At 40.6% G+C, this 22,366-nt stretch overlaps 1 protein-coding gene across 1 annotated transcript in view; it reads left to right on the top strand.

Annotated features, from left to right (window-relative positions):
• Nucleotides 1–974: 974 nt before the first annotated feature.
• LOC128738717 (uncharacterized) overlaps nucleotides 975–22,366 on the top strand; it is a 232,571-nt gene continuing 211,179 nt past the window's right edge. The window contains exon 1 of the mRNA XM_053834043.1: nucleotides 975–2,512. Within this exon, the coding sequence (XP_053690018.1) occupies nucleotides 2,467–2,512 (46 nt within the window). The 5' untranslated portion in view covers nucleotides 975–2,466. The remainder of the gene's footprint in view (nucleotides 2,513–22,366) is intronic.

The raw sequence follows: 22,366 nt of genomic DNA, 5'->3' as shown, positions 1-22,366 counted from the left end.
TTTTGCTAGTTGCGAGATATAATGATTTATTTAAAAAGTACACTTAAAAATCAATTCTGCACAATAACTGCGCATCCAATTAATTTATTGCTTTCAACTGTTCTACAAAGTTATTCAGTATGATAAAATACACATTTTTTTGAAAACTGTTTTTACTTTAGAGTTAGTTTTAATCGCTTTAATTAGGTTATCTATGTATTTAGGGGTGAATTGGGCAAAATGGACTATTCTTGCATTTCGCACAGTATGGAATGGATGGAATTTGATTCTTCTGATGTTTTGGCAAAATTTGGAAGCTATTTGAGTTCGTTTCACGGGCTGCAAATAAGTTTTTATACTGTTTAATTAGCTTTTATCATAATATTTGGGAAAAATAGGGCAAAATGGACCACTTCCCGACGTCTGCGCAAGATGAAACCACCACCAATCGATTTCCTGCATTTTTTACATAGAAATATCTCGCAAGATTCTAAGCCAGCGGCTTTTTTGCCCATTGTGCAATGGTTTGCTGCTTATCTGCAGCACCCATTTAGTACTTGTAGATTTGGTCAATTGATTATCGTTTAATTTTAATTTTCGCAAAGGTTTACAGTACAGTAATTGCAGTAAAATACATTAAATATTTCGTGATAAAATTACGCAACATTCGAGCTAATAAAAATAGAAAATTTTCTGACATTAGAAACGACAGTTTCGACAGGGTGAACGAGTCACGAACATGTCGCAATACACGCCATGCTACGGGGCTGCAACTGCAACATCTTTCCACGGCTGACAGGCGCACTACGTGTGTAGTGCCACAAAGTCAGCTGTCACACAACACTTCAACTTACGCCCACCCTGTGTTGTTTTGCTTGTTGATGCTGGGCTGCTGGGTTGTGTGTGGATCCTATCATCGATCGGCAGTCAGTCGGTCAGTTGCATTCAGTGCTTCGGGTAACGTGGACGTGTTTCGTTAGACGTTCCGATCGTTGTGCAGTAATTGCTGGTTGTTTGAATACATTCATCATCATAATCGTCCGCCCGCCTGTATGTGTTTGCCCACCGTGTAATCGTCAGACCGTTGACGTCCTGTCGTCGTCGATATCGGTGTTTCGCTTGTTTTGATTTGTTCTTTGCCGTCGTCACAGTCGTCGACCAACGCGCTTCCGATCCGATCGTTGGCCGCTAGGCTCGTAGTCATTACGATCGGTGTTTTTCAATTCATAAAACAAACAAAGTGATGATAACTGTAACTGGCGGAAAAATAAAATAGTGCGAAACAAAAAATAAACAAAAAGTGACCAGTTCTGATAGTGTTTGCTCCGCCGTGCTTTGCGCTTCGACTGCTTTTTATTTTGTTTCACACAATGTTCAACGCACGGTTCGTGGCGTAAAAATAAAACAATCATTGCGCTGTGTTGTTTATTAGTGGCTGGCTGGCATGAAATGCAACTACGATACATACACGCACACATACCAGTGCATATGGTCGACCGTCAGCAACAACGCAGAAGCACGCGGAAAAGTTCTGACGCCGAGGCCTATCGAAGAAGATTGTGTGTGCTCAGCGTGTGAGCGCAGCCGTCGCGGTTCTTCCCTGTTGGTTGTTGATAGAGCAGCCGAGTAGACCAGAACGCAGTCCGCAGTTGTGTCGTCGTTTGTGGGTGGATGCCTGCTGCGATCGCAATAACAAAGTTGATTCGCCACTGGTTATTGTTTGGCGTGCAGGCGTTCCGGTACTATTGTTTGCCAGCCTGATCGTAGTGTGCTTCGTCGTGGGCGATTTTAGTGTGTTTGTTTGACGCTCATCCCTCGATCGTGGCTTGTGTCTTAGTGATTGCAATTTGTTGTTCGATCAACGGTGATGACGATCATGAAATGATTGACTGCGATCGTCACAAATGAATGAGGATAAATGAAGCTACCGGAATTCTATCGGGAGGATTGACTCGCACAAAAGAACACAAAACAACACAATGAAATAACAATCAGGGAAGGCATAAAGTCAAAAGGTGAAAAGCGACTGAAAAGCAGGGAGAAGAAAATCGATCGCCCGCACGTTTGTACGTGTGTTCTTATGTGTGTTGTTTTTGTTCCTCTTGGAGTGGCGGAGATCGGAACAGCCGATCATCGAAGTGAATTGAATTATCCAGTTTCCGACAGCCAGTCGGCAGACAAAACATCTTGTTGTGCAAGGCCTCGTTCGGCCGCAGTGCAGTGAGTGATATCGAAGGTTTAATCCAGGCTGCAGAGGCGCCGTCGACCTCAAGTACATAATTATTGTGATTAGATGTGTCTTATTAAATCAGTGTAATTTCCAGCTGCAACTGAGTGAGTTAAGTATCGTAAGCGTATATGAGCGTGTGTGTTCGGGTGCCTGGGGCAGTCGCCTTTGTGAGCCGATTACTATCATTTTCCGAACGGTGGGTAGCCGCGTGATCTCCAGCTGAAAGCTCCCCGAAACGATCAGCTATTAGCTACAAAATGGATATCGAATCGGATGGATCTGAACGATGGGAGGATTTTTTCGGTAAGTTCCTGCTTCCGGTTGGGGCGAAACAACCATCGGCAACTGGTAATTTCAGGCACCGGGGGCCGATCGCCGGGTGTGACTCCGGTAGATTTGTTCGCGGCGATAGGGAAATTCGGTATTCAAAAATCATATGAAAGCGATCTCTCCGCTCGACGGTTTGCGGTTGCCAGCGATCGATCGATCGGGAGACGGCGGGTAGCACTGCCGGTGTGCATGGAACGGGGGAACGGCAAAAAAAAAAAGAAGTAATACTGAAAGAGCAATGTGAGCACGACGGTGCAAGTCGTATAATAGAGATCGATCGCTGCCCGCCGGAGGGGGCGGTGCAGTGGACAAGTTGTGTGCAGCGCATTCGCCAGGCGAGAGAAACAGTAACCGAGATGAGCACACGGTTGAGTAGAGACGCGAAAAATGATTCATTTAGATCTGTCCGTTCTTGCGTGGTTTGAGGAGTTGAACTGAATGTGGGGATTTGGCAATAAAAGTTTATAGCGAAAGATAATAGGATCAACATCTAGAGCTGGTTAGAAATAAGGTTGTTTTGATGATTTTTTCCAGTACGTAGATTGCTGACATAAAATGTAAATATGTACTTACATTATCTATTAATTTTTATCACGCGAATTGTACCCTACTGGTAAACTGGTGACATATTGCTTGAAGGTGAAGCTGCTCGTTCGGTGAATGCGAACGAAGCAGCCAAGCAATTTCATAATTTTTTTTAGCTAATCAGAAAATCACAGAAAATATAGCTTCACACCAGGGAATTTTGAAAGCAATAAGGGAAATATGGTAACCCGAAACAAAAATTACATTAAATTTTGTAGTAGAAACAATGCATCTGTATTGTGAACATTGAAACTTATGGTAAATTTATTGTAAAAGTGCCTCAAATTCAAATTATATTCATATTTTTGTCTCTTATTTTATGCTATAGAATTGGCCATATTTCATCATATATCATAAAACCATGAAAGTTATGGCGGACTACAATAAGTTTGATGGTTTGGTTATCTTTTCTGACGATAAATTTTATTGTTTTTACTGTATTTTGTATCCTACTGTTACAATAAGGCCATTGCAAATCATTTCCAAAGTTTTTGTCACCCCCCCCCCTTGGAAATTGGTTTGAAAAATCGGGGGGCAAAAGAATAATTTGTAGGGTATGAGTTAAATTTTTTTGACGTAGGACTACGTCTTACGGCAAGTTTTGAGATAGGGTGTCATTCCAAAAAATCAAAAAATGCGAGCGTCACGAAAAATGAAAGGTTTTGAGCACTAATAGCTCAGCGGTTTTCCGATCGATTTTCAATATTCTTACATCAATCGATCGGAAAATCTTCTAAGAATTGACCCAAATCAAGAAAAGTATGGATTCTTGATGTTGAACTATTGAAAAATTTAAAATAATGAACCTATGTTTTACCAGAATTCTCATTTCGTGATTGGTTGGAAGATTCTTTGCGATGATCTAAACCTATACCAATTTGGGAAGTAAGCCAAAACAAGCGACAAAGTTTCCTCATTTCAACAAGATTTCTTAACATCGCGGTTAAACCTAGACAATTTTGATGTCCTTGCTTGGGAAGTACGCCAGAAAGAGTGACAAAGCCCCCTCGTGCCAACAGATTTCTTACGAACGCGATTAGACCTAGTCCGATTTGATGTCTGTGTTAGGGAAGTGTACCAGAAAAAATGACACAAGTTCGTTGTCCCAACAGATCGCAAATTCTTTACTGCGAGACGATTAAACCTAGGCGAATTTGATATCTGTGTTAGAAAAATGTGCTACAGCTGTAGTATTCGGTTATAATACGACTGAATACGCATGCTTGCCGTTTCATTAGAAGTGTAGTGAAAAGATGTGCTGTTAATAAAATAGGATTGAATTGGTAAAATCCCTTCAACGTGGGGAACCATGGGTAATAAAAGCAATCTTTAATTTCAGTAAAGTAGCAGGAAAGCAATAGTTTGTGTTTTTGATTTTGTTAAATTGTTGTCAAATGCACAATCTTTTGAGAATTGAACGTATGCAATGTTACTACGTTACGCATGTAGCATTTATATATGTTACGCATGTAGCATGTATATATGTTGCATTTAGCATGTATACATGAAGAATCGAATGATTACAAGCATGAATACATGCTACTATCACTACAAAGAGACTTACGTAGTCCTGCGTCACCTATATATGCGGTCGTGTCTTGTACACAACTCCTCTGATTATTTTTTCCTGCTGACCTGGAACGAACAATCTGACAAAATTTGGTTCAAATCCGAAAAGGTCGATTACAAGTTTGTACTTTTTCTCGATCAGTTGGCGTGGAATGACCCTATGCTGCATGTAGCATCTATATATATGAAGAATCGTATAATTACATGCTTGGATACATGGTACCATCGGTACAAAGAGACTTACGTAGTCCTACGTGAGCTATGCGATCGTGTCTTGTACACAACCTCTCTGATTTCTATTTGTTTTGTGTTGAATTATAATTCAATCCTCTAATTGACTCGTGAATTCGTGAGTGTAAGTTCAAAGTCAGGTAACCAGGATTTACTCTTTATATGGTTACTAGCTGATTGCCCGATCTCACTCGGGGCCCCTTTGTCTCTCAGTCAATTGTATATCTGTTATTATAACGAAAATTCCCATAATGCAAGAAACAAAACCCTTTTTCTTCATATGAATGTGTCTACTCACTTTAGCAGTTCCCCTCCTGTTTTCCCCCAGCCACTTGTGAATCTGTCTGTCTTCTCGGTAATCCCTATATATCGGCTCAAACCTTTTTTACCTTTTGGAACTTTCCCCTTGTTAATTGCCACCCTATTCCGTCTTCCAGAAATCCAGCCACTTGTACAATACACTTGAAACACACCCCTTTACCCATTTGTAGGAGACCGTCTACCTCTTTTGTCAACCCCCCCTGCGCTGATTCTGTCAGTGTTTCTGTTTATTGCTTATTAAGGTATAGGCTACAAGTCCGTTGCCCAAAAAAAACCTAATATTACCACAATGACAAATAAATGCAACGAATACAATGATTAAAAGGAACTCAGTTGTCCCCTTCTAAGTCTATCTATTTTTAATGATAGTTGGTGGTATAGTAATATTCACTACATGCTGTAGATCATTGAAGGCTGTCATAAAACGGCACGTTCATTTATGAAGGGAATAATTCCTATTTGATTTGATTTGTATTTCGAATATAGGCTAGGGTTAAAAACACATATGTTACGGAGCACGACTTGACTTTGGTTAAAGAGCAATCGTGCGGCAAGTGTTTGATTATCAACAAGTTCGTCCAGATAATATGTTTGTGAAGAACACCATATCAGCTGTCCTATGCCTGCAGTGAATTGTGTTCATGTTGACTAAAGAACAGAGATCGTGAAAACATTTGTTTTATAAACGACATTTGAAACATTTGATGAAGAATCGTCCGGACGTTCCGAAGTTATGGCGGAACATACCTTCATACTTACGTTCCTCGTCCCCCGCCTTGGCAGCTCCTTCCCATCAGCTCCCCCTTCTGTCACGTAGCTAATCATGAATCTGTTTGCTCTCTGGAAATCCCTCCAACGAATGAAAAACAAAGCCTTTTTTCATATATCCCTCCTCGGTGGATCCCCCCCCGTCTCCACTATCTTGTCTCTCAGTCACTTGTGCAACTACAATCGGTCTAAATGCAAGAGAAACGCAACCCCTTTTACTTATTTGGACCTCCCCCCTTATTAGGGATTCTCGCTTTTGTCAATCCCTCAGTGCTGATTCCCTTTTATCAAGGAACATGTGTGCCAAGTTTGGTGGAGAATGGATAAGGCGTTTTGGAGTTATGGCGGAACATACAAACATACAAGCATACCCACGCTCACTTTTATATACTACTAGCTGAGTGCCCGATCTTACGCGGGTAGCCTTTGTCTCACAGCCACTTGTGCATCGGTTATTGTAACCGAAATGCTTATAATGCAAAATTACAACGCTTGTTCCTCTTTCGAACGTTCCTCCTCATTTGTCAGCTCCCACTCTTTTGTCTACCCGGCCACCTGCACATCTGTTTTCTTTACGGAAATCCCTATAAAACCCTATAAAAAAAAATAAAGCCATTTTTCCTATTTCCTATAGGAAATGAATAGTTTTGTTATTGTACTTTTCTAAACATAGCTTTTTATTTATTTATTAGTTTAGTATTACATGCTATCCTAATAAAAAAAAATGTAGAAGGTGCAACAGTGTTTTTTCCATGGATACAACAAACCTGTCATTCCTTCCATCTCACTTCAAGACAAAACTTGTTTGTAAACAATGTTTTTAGTATCACCACCTGGAGCAACTATGCACAAATTATTGGCTGAGCCCACTCTGGAGCATGCCACATAAAGTTTACCATGGGAAAAATATGGTGTTCTCAGATGAACTCCACGCTGTTTGAATGATTGCCCCTGTGCCTCAAACAGAGTCGGCCAACAACAATTAGTACTAATGATCGAACACTTTTTACACAGACAAAGAGACATAACACTCGTTTTCCATTCTTCGTACCGATTAAACCGTCATTTCAAATTTGGGCTTAGTTGGGAATGTCTCCGTTTTGGTCGAAGTGGCGCTTTTTGACGAAAAAAGGGAAATTACCCATAAAAAATACTTGCTACTTCGAGGGATACCTATGTTGCTATTTGATATTTGGGAATGTCGAACATAGATGGTGCTAGTGTTCAGGCTAAATGTGAGGTACGATAATTTTTGTTGATTTTTCTTATAAGAGTTATGTCTGTTTGTCTGTGCTTTTTATATAGGTCACTTTCATTCGGTGCATAATTACACTTAACAAATCTACAGCTGCGAGCATTGCAGTTTAGTGTTTCGTATTCTGATTTTTTCTATTGTACGGATAAATTGTTATAGTCATATGAGCGTTACTCCCCTCTTCTCGTCAGCAACCTCCGGTCATCAGCTCTTCCTTTTACCCTACCGTCACTTATGGGAGAGCCGTCTAAACATTTCGGTCCCCCTGTTGTCAACCCCTTCAGTGCTGATTCTCTTATGTCAAGGAATATGTGTGCCAAGTTTTATGAAGAACGGTCAAGCCGTTTCGGAGTTAAGGGCTCCCCGCTGTTATGAACCCCCCCCCCTCCTCTTTTGTCAGCCCCCAGTGCTGATTCTCCTATACCAAGGAACATGTGTGCTAAGTTTGGTGCAGATCGGTTCAGGCGTTCTGTAGTTATGATGGAACATACAAACATACAAACATACAAACGTGAGCTCCCTTTTATATATATATATATAAGATAGATAGCTAGATAGAAGATAGAAATCGCTGAAGAAAGTAAAGTTTTGTTTTTTGTATTTATGACGCAATAGGCTTTGTATTGGCTAATTTTTTTAGGAACACTTGAGGAATGTCGTCTGTCCCTGGACTTTCGTCAGACTGCCAGGTCTTTGAGAGCATCGTCTGTCGTCTAGTCTGTGGAAATGTCAATAGCGTGGAGATTGAAGTCGTCGTGCACACGGGCAAAACCGTTAGGATTCTTCGCCGAAGCATCGTCAGTGACATCGCAGTGCTTCTTCCTAATATTTTCTAGAATATTGCAGAGTTCTGTTTAATGCTGGGCTGGATCCTGAGACGAGACGTATTGCTTATAGCTTGATTTTAATTGTTCGATAAGTCGATTCAATTTTACAAAGGGATGTCCGCACTAATACTGATTAGAAAAAGAAGCATCATTGCCTAGTCGCGGAGATTTCTGAGTTTGAGATAGCGCAATTTGAAGTCCGCCAATGTTTGACAAAAGCAGAGTTGGATGTTCTGCGGTTTCTGTACGGAACAAGGTGTCTTATGATTCCTTGAACAGTGTTTTAAGAATGAAGTAGAGACAACCAATTGATCATATGCACGAAAGACAGGAATGAGACAATAGTCTCGCTCGTCAGATCAACCGTTGATTGGTACGCAAACCTCTCACATTCTGATAGTGAATCAGGAACAAATGATCGGATGCTACCTTTGCTTCAATGATAGGCAATAGACGAGACTTGAAGAATACCGTACTGAAGCAGTATCGAGCTAGTTTGCGAGTACTTACCTGCAATAATTGTTGAAAGATCCCCCTTTCCCACAAGACTGGGACGGCTCCAGGACACTGACACAAATATCTCGAGTGTTTCGAAGGAATCAGATGTTTCCACAATGATTGCAGGCGTGCATCTAGCTGACGCCAGATTAATGATGAATAGTCATCTAGAAAGGTGCATCTCGATGACAAATTACGAAATGGTGATTGAAGCACCCTTTCACCAGTTTCGTGCACCGGAACAACGTTATTTCCATTTTTCAATATATTCATTATAATGGCAGACACGTATTTCGCCAATATTATTTTATGAAACTCTTTTTCGAAATATTACACTGATAAAACTTGCCAGTCGAAGGCGCAATACGCAAAAACTAAAATTGAATAGAAAAGTTTCGTCTACCTTATTTCTTTCCAAGGTACTATTTTCAATACAAATTTTTTAAAATCGCATTTTTATTTGGTTTGTTGAATCATGATTTTTTACGAAGAGGTAGAGGGCATTCTTTTCACGAAGCATTCGTCCCGGGCCATATCGCACTGCCATCACAAAGGCCATTCCAAAGTGCAAGCACAGCAGACGCGACCAAGAACGAATGCTGCCGATCAGAGTGGCTGCGGCTGCGGCTGCTGCTGCCACTGCCGTGAGTTTCGATTGTGGCTTTGACTTCAGGTTGCTTTGGTTGTGGCCGCGACGGCGCGGCGGTAGTTGAAAACCTGTTGAACTCTTTTTCTTCTCGCTCCCGCGCACTCGCCGAACAACTGCAAGTACCTTACAGTACACACCGTGCATGGGAGCTGTGTGTGGATGCTGTGTGAAGGCAATGCTTCACCGCAGAAGCAACAGCATCCCGCTGCTGCTGGCTGACGTGAGAAAGGGAAAGGTAAAAGAACGCATCTCGTGCACTCTTCTGTGCTGCTGCAACTGCAACAGCATGAGCGAGAGCTAGATGAGGCGGATCTGATGTTAGAGGGCCGTTGTTGCATAGAATGATGCGCCTCTATCGTATCATCATGAATGTTTGTTGGCGGGGGATTCTAATCTGGTGAGCAGCAGTGCGCTGACGAGCTGAGCTTCTCCGGTGCAGTTTACCCTGTCCTCCATTGAAACAGAGCCGGAGAGCTCCGGTTCGGAACCCGCGCGCGCACTCCACGGTGCGGTGCAGCTAACTGTACAAGTGGTAAAGTCTCACCCGGGGGGTCAATGATTTGGAATTGAGGTCACCTCGAAAATTGAACTTAATGGTTCGCTTAACCGGTTGCTCGTCAATCCAATAACCGACGCAAGACTACTCGCTGCTCCCCAGGTGCTGGGCGGTTGCCTTGCGTTGGTGGGGGCGACGGATGGCAGCGACCCAATGTAATCGGTTCTCGTGGGCGGTTCGAAATTCGATTCTCTCGAATATTGTACCTGTACCATGATTTTCACCTTTTACTTTGTGGCCCAGAAAACGAAAACGCTGACCCGGTGTGAAAGATGTTAACTTGGCCAGAATGTGGATCAAATTTCACGCAGCATGTTTCCAGCGCTAAGTCACTGTCGTGAAATAGCAAGCGGCTTTAGCCGCTTGTACAACGTTTTCTCTGAGAAACGTAATTTAACTGTAGTTAATCTGCAAAACAGCACCTCCGTCCGTTAATAATTGTAAGCCACTGAGTCGAGCTCCCGTTTCCGCATATCGACACGTTGCGGTCGTTAATCCAGACCTTGAACTCGGATTCCAATCACTTTCGAACGTCGATTTCAGCGACATCGCTACGGTCGATCTCGTCCGTCGATGTCCGTGACGGCGATTGGACCGCGGGTCGGGTGGGAGCATAAAAATCGTATTATCGAAACAATGCCACAGTCAGTCGGTCCAACTCGATCGACCGTGGTGGTCCAGTTTGGCAGTGGCAGGTCGTCGTCGTCGTCGTCGTCGCCGTGAATACCGAGAATATGGTCATAAAATGGTTGTGTCGCAAAAATTTAGCGTTCCGCGTTGCTTTGGCAGGGGAATAAAACGATGGCGTATATTCAAATAGATGGATGAAGCACAAGCAAGCAGGAAGAGCCGGAGGAGGACAATAGATTCCGTGCAGGGCTGATGAGCTGCAGTTTTAGACTGCGGCAGTTCAAAGAGAATCACATACCGACTGACTGCTAAATGAAGTCTGCCTGCCTGCCTGCTTGTTGCTCGTCGGCGGAGGTCACAACGGCTGAGCCCCAGCCAGCAGTTCGGTTTGATGTTCGTGGCTAGATAAACTGCTGCAGCTCAGCGCCATACGACGAAACCCCCGAACCGGCGGGGGTTCGTGGGAAATTTGAAGCACTTTTCTTGGCGTGCCGGTGGACACTTGACGGCGGAAGAGACTTTGTGTGGGATGTGCTCTAACGGAGGAAAGTTTGTACCTGAAGTCAGATTGGAAGATGGTAACATTGTTGCTGCTTCGGTTTAATTGAATACCGTTTATTTGAGCGCGTTGCTGGCTTTGGTAAAATTTTTACCGTTTAAAATCAGACCAGATTCTTGAGTGTTGCCTTGGTGCCTCTCTGCATTACGTAAACAAACTAGTGCCGTGAATTCAAATAAAAACGGAACAACACTGTGTGGCCAGTAATGCAGATCCAATTAGGCGCCAAGACAATGGATGAACCGAAAGGAATGTGTAGAAATTCCAACGGAGCTTTCGAGTAACAAGTTATCCGACCAATGTTACAACTTGCAACCCTTCGAAATAATTAGGACTACAGCGGAACATTTTCTCCACTATGGTTTACGTTTCGGTAGCTCCTTGCGGTAGTGCCAAATCATGTCCAATTAATACTACAATAGGTACCAGCTTTTCTCTCTCTCCTGTTCCGCCAACAAAGTCCGCAAATAGGTACCTGTTGGAGTTTTCCTGCTGCCGGCGGCAGCAACAGCAACAACCGTGAGAATACGCTTGTCCCATGAAAACAAACGGCCGCCGTAATGTAACCGGGCGGCCGAACAATACTGTCCCGTTGGATTTTCTCCTGCGCTGCGGTGACAGGTAGTACCCTCCGGTCGGTCGCTCCTTTTATCGGTAACAAGATCTAATTTTCACCAATTAGGCGATCAACAATCGACTCTCGTCGCGATCAAGTAGCTTGTGCAATTCCTAGCTTCCTCTTTAATTCGATCCGCCGTTCTCCGGGTCCCGTTGGTTGACGACAACGCGGTCGCCGCAACTGGTTCGGATGCCTTAAATTACCTTCACTTTGTCCTCAAGTGGGGCGCGCGCACACGTTCGTTCGCTCGTTCGTTCGATCGGATACAATCAACATATCGCGAAAAACTTTCGCGATTGTCTCCAATTTAAGCGGCTTATTTCCTCCCCGGCCCGGCTCTCTAGCCTAGCCTAGCCTAGCCTAGCCAAGCCAAGCGAATCAGTTGGATTATAATTTGCACTGGGACTGACTGACTGCCGGAAGACCGGTCGGTTCGTCGGTCGGTCGGCCTGGGGTTCAAACAAGTTACACTCTATAATAGATCCATCGAGGTGGACCCCCGGTTCCGAGCATCCTATCCTACAGCTGCGGAGTCCCAACAATAACAATGACTACTTTCGATTTCCATAAAAGTACCCGCTTTGACTCCCACAGCAGCACCAGCACCAGCAGCAGCAGCAGTGGCTAGGCCTAGGCCTAGGCACACGCGGCCCCCAGAGGACAGCAAAAATGAAACTGCGAAAGGTTCTCCAATTAAGCGAACACAACAAATCGCTATATTCAAACAAATTCAATTGACTCGTTGAACCTAGCGGGAGGCCGACGCCAACTCCCAGGGGGGAAGGCAGGTTGTCTAATCAAGGGACGACCAAAATTAGGGCCGACGCTGTTCCCAATAATCCTTCTGGGCTTGGTTCGGAATTATATCATCTCAAATCGGGTGCAACCAAGTGTTACGTCGGTTTGGTTTTTTCTTTTTTGGGTGCAATGCGATTTGCTCAAAATTGACGGCTTCCAATTCATAGAAAGCAGGCGGACAGACGGAGATCGGGATCGCCGAGATCACAGCCTCGGCCGCGCGTCTTGCCGGGCGGCTGGAAGCTGCAGCAAGGAAGCGTGAATTGTGAAAGGTTTGTGTGCGGATCCGCCGTTCGTCGTCGAAATTCAACTCAACGGCAGGTTATGCAAGTTGTCGATTTGACATTGACATTTCGATCGGACACAAATTGACAGGCCCCGTTCTGGACAATGGAATAGTTTACTTCGCAATTGTAAGGGTTTTGTAAGGTATTTGATTTGGGTTCAATTTCTTGTGTTGCTATTTTCAATTGAACACAATGCGCGCGGTGTAATTCAATGGGATTGATTGATCGATAGTTCAATTATGCAATGATTTTTTTGGGTACACTGGAAAGGTTCAGTTAGTGTAACTGTTTTACGGATGTTTGTGGTTAGTGCTCAAAGCATTCAATTATGGATTTATGGAATAATATACAATCAATTCCATCGATATAGTGAGAAATTTGGACCTGTAGCCTAGTTCCTAGGAGAAGAGTTACATAAGAAAGAACCCAACAATTTGGATTTTATTACACTCTTATGATGGCATTTAAGGCCAAAATTGCCTATGAAAACCGCCATAAGAGTACAATAAAACTCAGAATGTTGCTTGGGAAGTTTCCATTGAAGAGTGAGCTTTGATTACACTTTTAAATCTAACATGAAAGAGGATCCAGAACTTCGTATTTTAAATAAATCATTTTTCCTTAAGCCGTCTACAAACGGTCAAGCTTAAAAAAGAGTGTCGGATAAATTTTAGTTTTTTTTTGTATACCAGAAGGGCATTGGGTTAAAAGGCCACTGCGACAGTCTTAATGATCGTCTTTTGTGGCAGGCCCCGATTGCTGTACACAGTTTACGGATCGCTTTTAGTTACATCTGGACTCCCCCGAGGTTCTCTTTTAGACACATCATTATTTATTCTACTTATTATTAAAAGCCAAAGAGAGAAAAAATTCATATTTTTGCCGCAAACTATTGTACACCAAACGTTATCCTTAAAAATGAATTACAAAATGCACTTAAAAATGAATTAAACAACGCAAATTGAATTTACGAGTGTAAGATGCCAGTTGCACAGTTTCTTATCCTTATTTCAACCTTATTTCAAATTTTAACTGAATTTTATCTTCCGCATGTTTAAGTTATCATGATTTTATTCTAGTATTGTCCCAGCGTTGTTTGATCTCCGTACTGATTTTAATGCATATTTGTCCCAATTTTGTGCTAGGTTTGTCCTTATTTTATTCTTTCTTTCTAAGTTTTTGGGTCCTAATTTTGTTTAGATTTCGTCCCAATTTTGTTCTAATTTTCGCTGCCTTTGATTTCCTTTTTTGTGTATGTCCTGATTGCATTCGGATTTCATCCTAATTTTGTCATAACTTTATCTATATTTTCTGCTAAGTTTGTCCCGATTTTTATCCTAATTTTGTTTTGTAGTTGCTTCAATTTCGTCCCAAATCAGTACACTGAAGTCGCTTTTTACGCGATTTTTTTACGAGGTTTTCGGAATTTACGCGGTTTTTTTCTACGCGGTTTTGATTTACGCGGTGTACTTGACAACTTGTGTGTATAAGTTTTTTCATTGGTTCCAATTCCCCAATTTTGTGCTAACTTTGGTTCGAATTTATTCTTGTTTCATCCTTGTGCCTAATCCGCTATTTTATCCTAATTTTGTTTAAATTTGTCCTAATATTGTCTCAACTTTTTTGTTTTCCTTAATATATCTAAATTTTGATTTACTTTTGTTCTAACTTTCCTAGCTTTTGACCTAATTTTTCCCGATCAATTTCATTCCTGTTCCAATTTTCTCCCAAGCCAGTACTATTTTTGTATCAAGTCTGTCATCATTTTATCTTAGCTAAAGTCCTTTTTTGTCGAAACCTTGTTCCAATTTTATGTGAATTTTGTCCTAGTATTGTCTCAGTTTTGCCTTTTTCCGAATCTCTGTCTTAATTTGATTTTAATTTTTTGTATTTTGTCGACATTCTGTCTTGGCCTTTTATTTTTCTGTTCTTTTGCTTTGTCCCGAATTTTTTCCCGATTTTGTTCAAAATTTTCGTCATTTTGTTTCCGGCTTTTGCCTGCCCCAATTTTTTTTATTCTTTTCTTAATTTTACACTATTCTTCCTATTTTTTTAAAATTTTGTCCCAAATTTGTTAATGTTTTCTTCCAATATTGTTTCATTCCTTCCTAATATCCTAATATATTGTACTAATTGTATCCTGATTATCCAAAATTTTGGTCTATTTAGTTCAAATTTTCAATGCTGTCCCAATTTTGACCCGATATGGTCTTACTTTTGTTGTCTGTTGCACTACGTCTTCCAGGAAGGTAGCTGGTATAGGGGGTAATTCCAAAAAATCTTTCTCGAAAAGTGGTCAGGTTTTGAACGCTAATAGCTTAGTGGTTTCCCGATCGAGTTTCAATATTCTTACACCAATCGATTGGAAAATCTTCTACGAATTGGCCCAAATGAAGAAAAGTATGGATACTTGATGTTGAACTGAAATAATTGTTGAATTGAAAATAATAAACCAATGTTTTACCAGAATTCTCGCTTCGTGATTGGTTGGGAAATGACGTCATCAAAGTAGAAACGCATTTTCACGCTTCGGAAAATTCAGTCAATTTTCAATAGATTTCCAAGATATTTACACCAATTGATCGGAAAATCGATTTGAAAAATATTGAAAATATAGAAAACTATTGATTTTTAATGCGCGTCATTGAAAAATTAAAAATAACTCTAACTCGATCGTACTAGAAATTGCCGCTTTGTAATTGGTTGGAATAATTTCCAATTATTATCGAACAAGTCTTGGTACAGTTCAGGATGCACCGAGAAAGTTGATGGAAAGTTCCATTTTATTCAACTACCACAAGAGAATTAAATGGCATCCTACCCTTTCTCGACTGATTACTAATTAGCTTGAAAATTCCTTATTGAGATGTACCACCAACGGCAACACGAGCGGTGAGTCGGTGACGCAGTCGTGCACGTCTGCAGTTCCCGGTCGGTCGTGTTCATCGGCTGCTTAGGAAAGGAAAGTATGCTAAGCGTGTGTTGGAGCGTGGGGCTGGAGCACTCGTTTCGCTGCCGTGATGGAATATCTGGCTGCTGAAGTTCTGGAATTAGCAAGAAATATTCTGCTCGCGACAACAAAACGACCTGAATCATCCCACGTCACTTGCAGCTGGCCACTTGGAGTGGTATTTCATCGTGACTCAGGACCATACACGAACGGCTTCGTTGATCGCATAGCTGCTGAGGCTTTACGGTTGGTTCGTTGTAACAAGCCGTGCCTGGTTTGCGGTTATCGGTATTCCAATTTACCGAACAGAGAATTACGTTAAGTGCGTTAGTGCAAGTTTATTGCAAGCTGGAGTTACGTTAATCAAACAATCGGTCCTTTTAAGGGCCACAGAACGATTGAAGAGTTTATTATATTTTCTTGCCTAGTTAATACCATAATAACGCAGGCAAGTCAAGCAAATGTGTCAAGCAGTCGAATCGAGTAGTTAAGTCGAGTAGTCCCCTCGAGCAGTTCAGTCAAGCAGTCAAGTCGATCTGTCCAATCAAGCAGTTGAGTCGAGCAGTCCAAAACGAACAGGTCAGTCGAGCAGTTCAGTTAAGCAGTCCAGTCGAGCAATCAAATCGAGCACTCTAATTGACCAGTCCAGTCGAGCAGTCTAGTCAACCAGTTGAGCAATCGAGCAGTCCAGCAGTCGACCAGTGAGGTGACTGAGAATACAACCTATTGCTACGAAAGCACGACGTCCTGTCAGGGACCTGTTGTTATTTACCGATAAGCCTCTTATGACGTCCTGTCAGAGACCTGGTTTTCGGTACAGACATACGCCTCTTACATAAATAAATTTTTTGTTCGAGAGATGCCGTCAATTTAGTAATGTTTATGCAATTTTTTATTGATATTAGCCTCGTGCAGTTTTCACGCCGATCAGTTCAGTAGTTTTTAATTCTATAAGGAACATACGGACAGACAGGCAGACCGACAGAAATCCATTTTTATAGGTCCCAATTTCATCTGCATTTTGTCAAAAAAAAATTCCAATTTTAAGCTTTATTTTGAACTATGTCTTCATTTTGCTACCGATTTTATTCTAGTTTTTTTCTCCATATTTTGTCCTAATATAACCTTATGTTTGTCCAATGTTTTCTTTATTTGTTCTTCATTTCTCTTTTGTTGACATTTTATATTGATTTTAGAAGTAGAAATCTTCTGACTGTCCCAGTTATGTACAAATTTGGTCTAAATTTCAAACTAATTATCTACTAATAATGTCTTGATTTAGCTTTTTTTCGGAAATTTTGTGCAAATATTGCCCCAAGTTTGTCCTAATTTTAACAAATATGTCCTATTTGTACCCTCATGTTGTTTCAATTTTAATCGTAATTTATCCTAGTAATGTCCCTATTTACCATAACTTTTTCTTGTTTTATTTTAACTTTATCTTAATTTTGACTCATTCGACTACTTCTGCCTTAATTTTGTATAAGTTTTGTACTTCATCCTAATTTTGATACGAACCGGTCTTCCTTTTCTTCTAATTTTATACAAATTTTGTCCCATTATCATAATCCCAATTTTGCTTAAGTTTGCTCTATTTTGTCGCCGATGTAGCAACTATTTTTGTACTAAATTAGTCCTAATTTTGTCCAAACTTTGGCATGCCCTAATTTTATACCAATATCTTTCGTATTGTATCTAGATTTTGTCTAATTTTACTCTACTATTTTTTTTCATTACTATTTTACTCTTTCTCTCATTCCCTCTATTTTTTCCAATTTAGTTCTAATTTTGTTTCAAATCTGCCTTAATTTTTTCTTGATTTTGCTACCAATGTGGCCCAGTCTTGTCCTAATTTGTCATTATTTCGTCTTAGCTTTGACCTAGTAGTAGAGTTTTTGATTTGTTCATTGATTTTGTATTGCGGAAATTTTGTTTTAATTTTAGAATTAGGACTTTTTTTGACTGTCCCTCTCTAATTATCTACCAGCTTGTAAATAAGTAAATTCAAAACAATTTGTTTACTATTTAAGCACTAATTTTGTCTTATTTGTTCTAATTTTGTACTCACAGTATCCCAGATTCATTCTACATGTATGTCACAAAAACATCTCTCTAATGTTCTTCTAACTTAACTCCATCTTGAACAAGTTTTGTATTGATTTTGTCTGTGTTATGTTATTTGTCCCAACTTTTAAACCTTTTTTGTGCTTATGTCTCCAAATTTGTGCTGATTTTGTTCCAAATCTGTCTCATTTTTCTATCCAATTTGCTGCCAATTTTCTCGATGTTTTCTTCTAATCAAATCTTGTTTTGCCTAATTATATTTTATTTTATCATTATTTAGTGCTTGTTTTGGAACAAGTTTTCTTGTGACTTTTCCCTGATTTGCTCTTCTTCTTGTTTTGTTTTGGGGACATTTTGGTTTGATTTTAAAATTAGATTTTTTCTGACAATCTCAATCATGTACATGTACAAATTGATCTAAATTAAAATTCAAACCAAATTTTCTCCTAATTATGTCCCAATTTAGCCTTACTTTTTTTTTTAAATTCTGAGCTACCATTGTCCCAAGTTTGTTCTAATTGGATCGAATATTTTGTCCAAACTTGGTCCCTATTGGTAATGACCGCAATGTAATTTTATCACAATTTGCACCCATGTTCGTTTCAAATCTACCCCCAAATTTAGTCAAATTGGTCCCATTTTTTATCGTAATTTTGTCCCACTTAAAATCCTACTTTTGCTCAAATTTTGTCTGTTGTCTCTATTTTGTACTAATTCTGATACAAATTAATGCTACACTCAAGTCTTTTTTACACGGTTTGTTTTTCTCGACAAGGTGCAACTGGGAAGGGGTCATTTACAAACTACGTGACAAATGTCGGGCCTTTCCCAAATGTATTGAGAAATTAATTAATGGACCCTAAGTTGACTCGTTCTTAAAAATCGAAAAAACAAACCGTGTAAAAAAGCACACGTCTACGACGTGCACCGTATTTTGTTTTAGCTCTGTCCGGAGCTTGATACGAATTTGAACCAATTAGGTCCGTATTTCGTCCTCATTTTTATGCTAATTTCGTACTAATTTGTGCTCATTTTATCTCAATTTTTCCTCTATTCTGTCCCCATTTTGTTTTAATATTCTCTATTTTTGACCATATTTTGTACTGATTTTGTTCAAATCTTTTCTAATTTTGTCATTATTTTCGACGTTTTTCACAATAAAAATTTTAGTAAAAAACCAATTTTATATCTGTGTTGAGGAAGTGCGCTTCAGCTGTAGTGTGCGATTGTAATATGATTCTACATATGTACGCGCATTTGCCATCTCATTGGAAGAATAGCGCAAAGAGAATGTAGTCTGTTGTGGCAAGAATGTGCTACTGATAAAAAGGGATCGAATTGGTAAAATGTCTTCAACGTCTGGGAAGGGTTGGTAATAAAAAGAATCATTGATTTCTGTGAGGTAACAGGACAGCAGTGGTTTTGTTTCTGATTTTCTTAAATTGTTTCCAAATGCACATTTTCAATGAGCAACTAAGTTTTCACGTGGGTTGGGTGGGTTAATTTACAAATCAAATGTATACTATGATCTTTACATTGATCATGATCATTACATTACATGATAACATGATCTTACAATTCGAAAAACATCAGCTGGAGGCTGTTTCCCTGATGCTACTGGGCTGTAAACAGCGAGTTTGAAAAACGTAAACACCCAGTGATTGATATCTTGTCTCCTCCGCTGAATTTACGACAAAATGTTTATTTTTCGCTTTGTTGAAAAGCAGAAGGAGAAGTTAATTCGTTTACGTGTTCTAAATAGTCTCAAATTTGTCTATCTTATAGTAGTATAGTATAGTACAATTGTTGCATTATTCAATGTATGGCTTAGAAAAAACGACGAAAAAAACTTCATACCTACAAAATTTTAAGGATCATGGGTTCGAATTCATTATAATAGAATCAGAAACCAAAAGTGAAATTGGTAGTAAAATCAACCCTGTTTAATTTGCTAGCAGTTGTATTTGTGGATAGTTATTGAGACAACATTAATCTTCTAATATTTAAAAGTCAATGTAGTTTATTTAGTATGTTTGTATGCTCCGCCATAGCTTTCGAACAACTGGATGGTTTTCCATCAAACATGCCATATATATTCCTCGACATACGAGAATCTGCATAGGGTGGTTGACAAAATAGGAGGAGGGCAGAGCGGTGAAGCTGTAGCTATGGTTAAAGATCATAAAGTAAAATTCTTTAGGCGGCAATACTGGTGGTTTTAATTTTGTAAAATTATGAAATTATATTGCCAATATAATTTCATTGCTTTCGCCCATTTAACGCCAGGTTGATGCAACCGTTGCTAATTACCTTTTTGATGTTCTTTCAGTAGCACCGATCGATCTGACGCTTGGGTAGGGTAGCACTCGCCTTACCAATTATAACTGGCGACGTTATTAGTCTTGCGAAATTTAACATCCCCTAGAGGCTTAGACATGCCACTAAACTTTATCGAATTTAATTATATAACCGTTTACTATTCAGCACAAATCCACGCATTAAAAGTTTTTCTTTGTTAGTCAACTAGACCAAGGACTTGCTCCATTGAACTGTAAAGTAGATTTCTTCACCATGTCATTTAATGTAATTTGAAGGCGAATGCTGTTTCTGAATGAATAACTATATTTATAATGATTGCAGTTTAGAATCTAATTGGACTTCGATATTGGCTTGTCAATAACTAAGTTGACATTGTTCCACCTCTATTCTTAGACCGATACCAACAGAGACATTAAAATGCGCAATCCCCTATAATTAACCGCCAGCAAATTTTCTTTTGCCATGATAATAAATCGCGTCGACTTCTGTCATATATTGAAACGTTTTCTCGTTCGCCGTTCAGGTACGCCTCAAAGTTCAATTACCGTCCGGAACGGGACGGGACCGGATAACCCCGCGGGGTCTGGTCTAGAAATATAAATAAAATGTCACACACTCGGACGTTTCTAGCTAGCTGCTCTCCGATCGAGGCTCCGACGGCTGCCGTGCTATCTCTATCAGAAGCGCTACCAGAAAAGTGCATTCGAACCACAACCGATCGCGGCGGCGGCATCATCGCGGAGTGCACTTTTCCCCCGAGGCCATCATCGGTAGAGTCACGGCAGCCAGCAGCTGAGCTGAGCGCTAGGCTGAGCGCGTTGGCGTTCGGGGCGACATCGGCCGCACCGGCAAATCTTCTGCAGCGGATCTTACGCGCGGTCTTTCTGTCTCTCTCGCCGTCTTTCTTTCTAGCTTGTGTTGTGTCTCTCCCGCTTCGAATCTGCGGCACGACGCTGCACTCTCGGGTCAAATCCCGTGGTTGCCATCGCAAACATCTACTAGCCGACACAACACTTATGCTTCCAGGTAGTAATTCTTCGCCTCCGGGGTCGTTAAAATGTACCCACTCTTCTGGCGATGGCCGATGCCGCGATGGATGGAGGGCGCGCGCACACAGTGGAAGCATAAAGTTGAACAAACAATAACTGCTGTTCCGTTGTTCCCCATCATGACTCCCGGTGCTGCGTCTTCCCGTCCCGTCCCGTCCCGTTCCATCCTGTCGTCGTTAGATCAGGCTATTCCCCAATGGGAGACAGAAAAAAGAGAAGAGCAAAAAAAACTTGTGCACGCAAAAACATGGAACCAACAATCGCAGGTGACAAATGGTTACGCTTGATAGGGAATTTTTCTTTTCTGGTTTTCACTGGGACGGACGGGACGGACGCTGTTCTACGTTCTGAACTAAACGGTGTTCAGGTTCGGTGTTGTGTCTAGGTAGCAGCAGTGAGTCATAGCGAACATCATTCACGCCGCTTGATAGTTTCACAGATCGGTGACTTTTGCTTTTTTTATTTCTATTCTAACAGTATGGACTCGTGGCAGGCTTTAGGCGGTGAAATCAAACTGGGAATGAACTACGAGATTTTATTACGTTCCAACCAGCCCTAGATTATGCCTACTTTCGATTTGGTCTGATCTCTACTTTGTAAGGTTTTGCAACGTTAAGCATAAAATTTTGTTACTCAAGAACCACGTTTCTTACATTTTCGCCGGAGAGAGGAAATAAAAATGCAAGCTAAAATCACTTTGTGTGGCCTGGTAACACTGGAGTCCATGACCTCTAGAACTTTGCGGTTAGGAAATTTCTTTTACCACTTTATATTTCACTAAACTGACTAAACTAACACTTTATGACGATGGATCGTGAGTTTTCGATCGAATATTGCAATAATTAGAGTAGCCACAATTCTTTTTTTGTTGTAAATTTGATGATAATTTTGTTCTGATTAGGACTACAGTCCGTCACTGAAAATGTTCCAAATATTGTTGCCTAATTTTGTCGTATTTTCTTACCAATTTCATGTATTTTTTATTTTGGCTATTATTTTATCTCTATTTTATTCTATTTGTTGGTACAGCCAACGAAATGAAGTTTTAGGGACTTCTTTTTTAGCGAAACTCCTACGCCTTTTGGCATTTTTAACCCTCTGTTGCCGATGCTGTTCGGAACACTATTTTTGTTTAAATTTTTATTTTCGTCTTACACATTTTGTTTAAGTAAATTTGTATGAACACCCGAGCAGTAAGGTTAGGAACTGAAAACCGCACGACCCCGTGCCTCCTAGCTTGGCTACTCAATTATACAAATTAAAGTATTTCCAGGTATGGCCACGTGGAGGTGC

This window comes from Sabethes cyaneus, chromosome 2 (assembly GCF_943734655.1).
Source record: "Sabethes cyaneus chromosome 2, idSabCyanKW18_F2, whole genome shotgun sequence".
Classification (NCBI taxonomy): domain Eukaryota; kingdom Metazoa; phylum Arthropoda; class Insecta; order Diptera; family Culicidae; genus Sabethes; species Sabethes cyaneus.
Note: the sequence above shows the minus strand (reverse complement) of the source record. Positions and strands in the feature narration are given on the sequence as shown.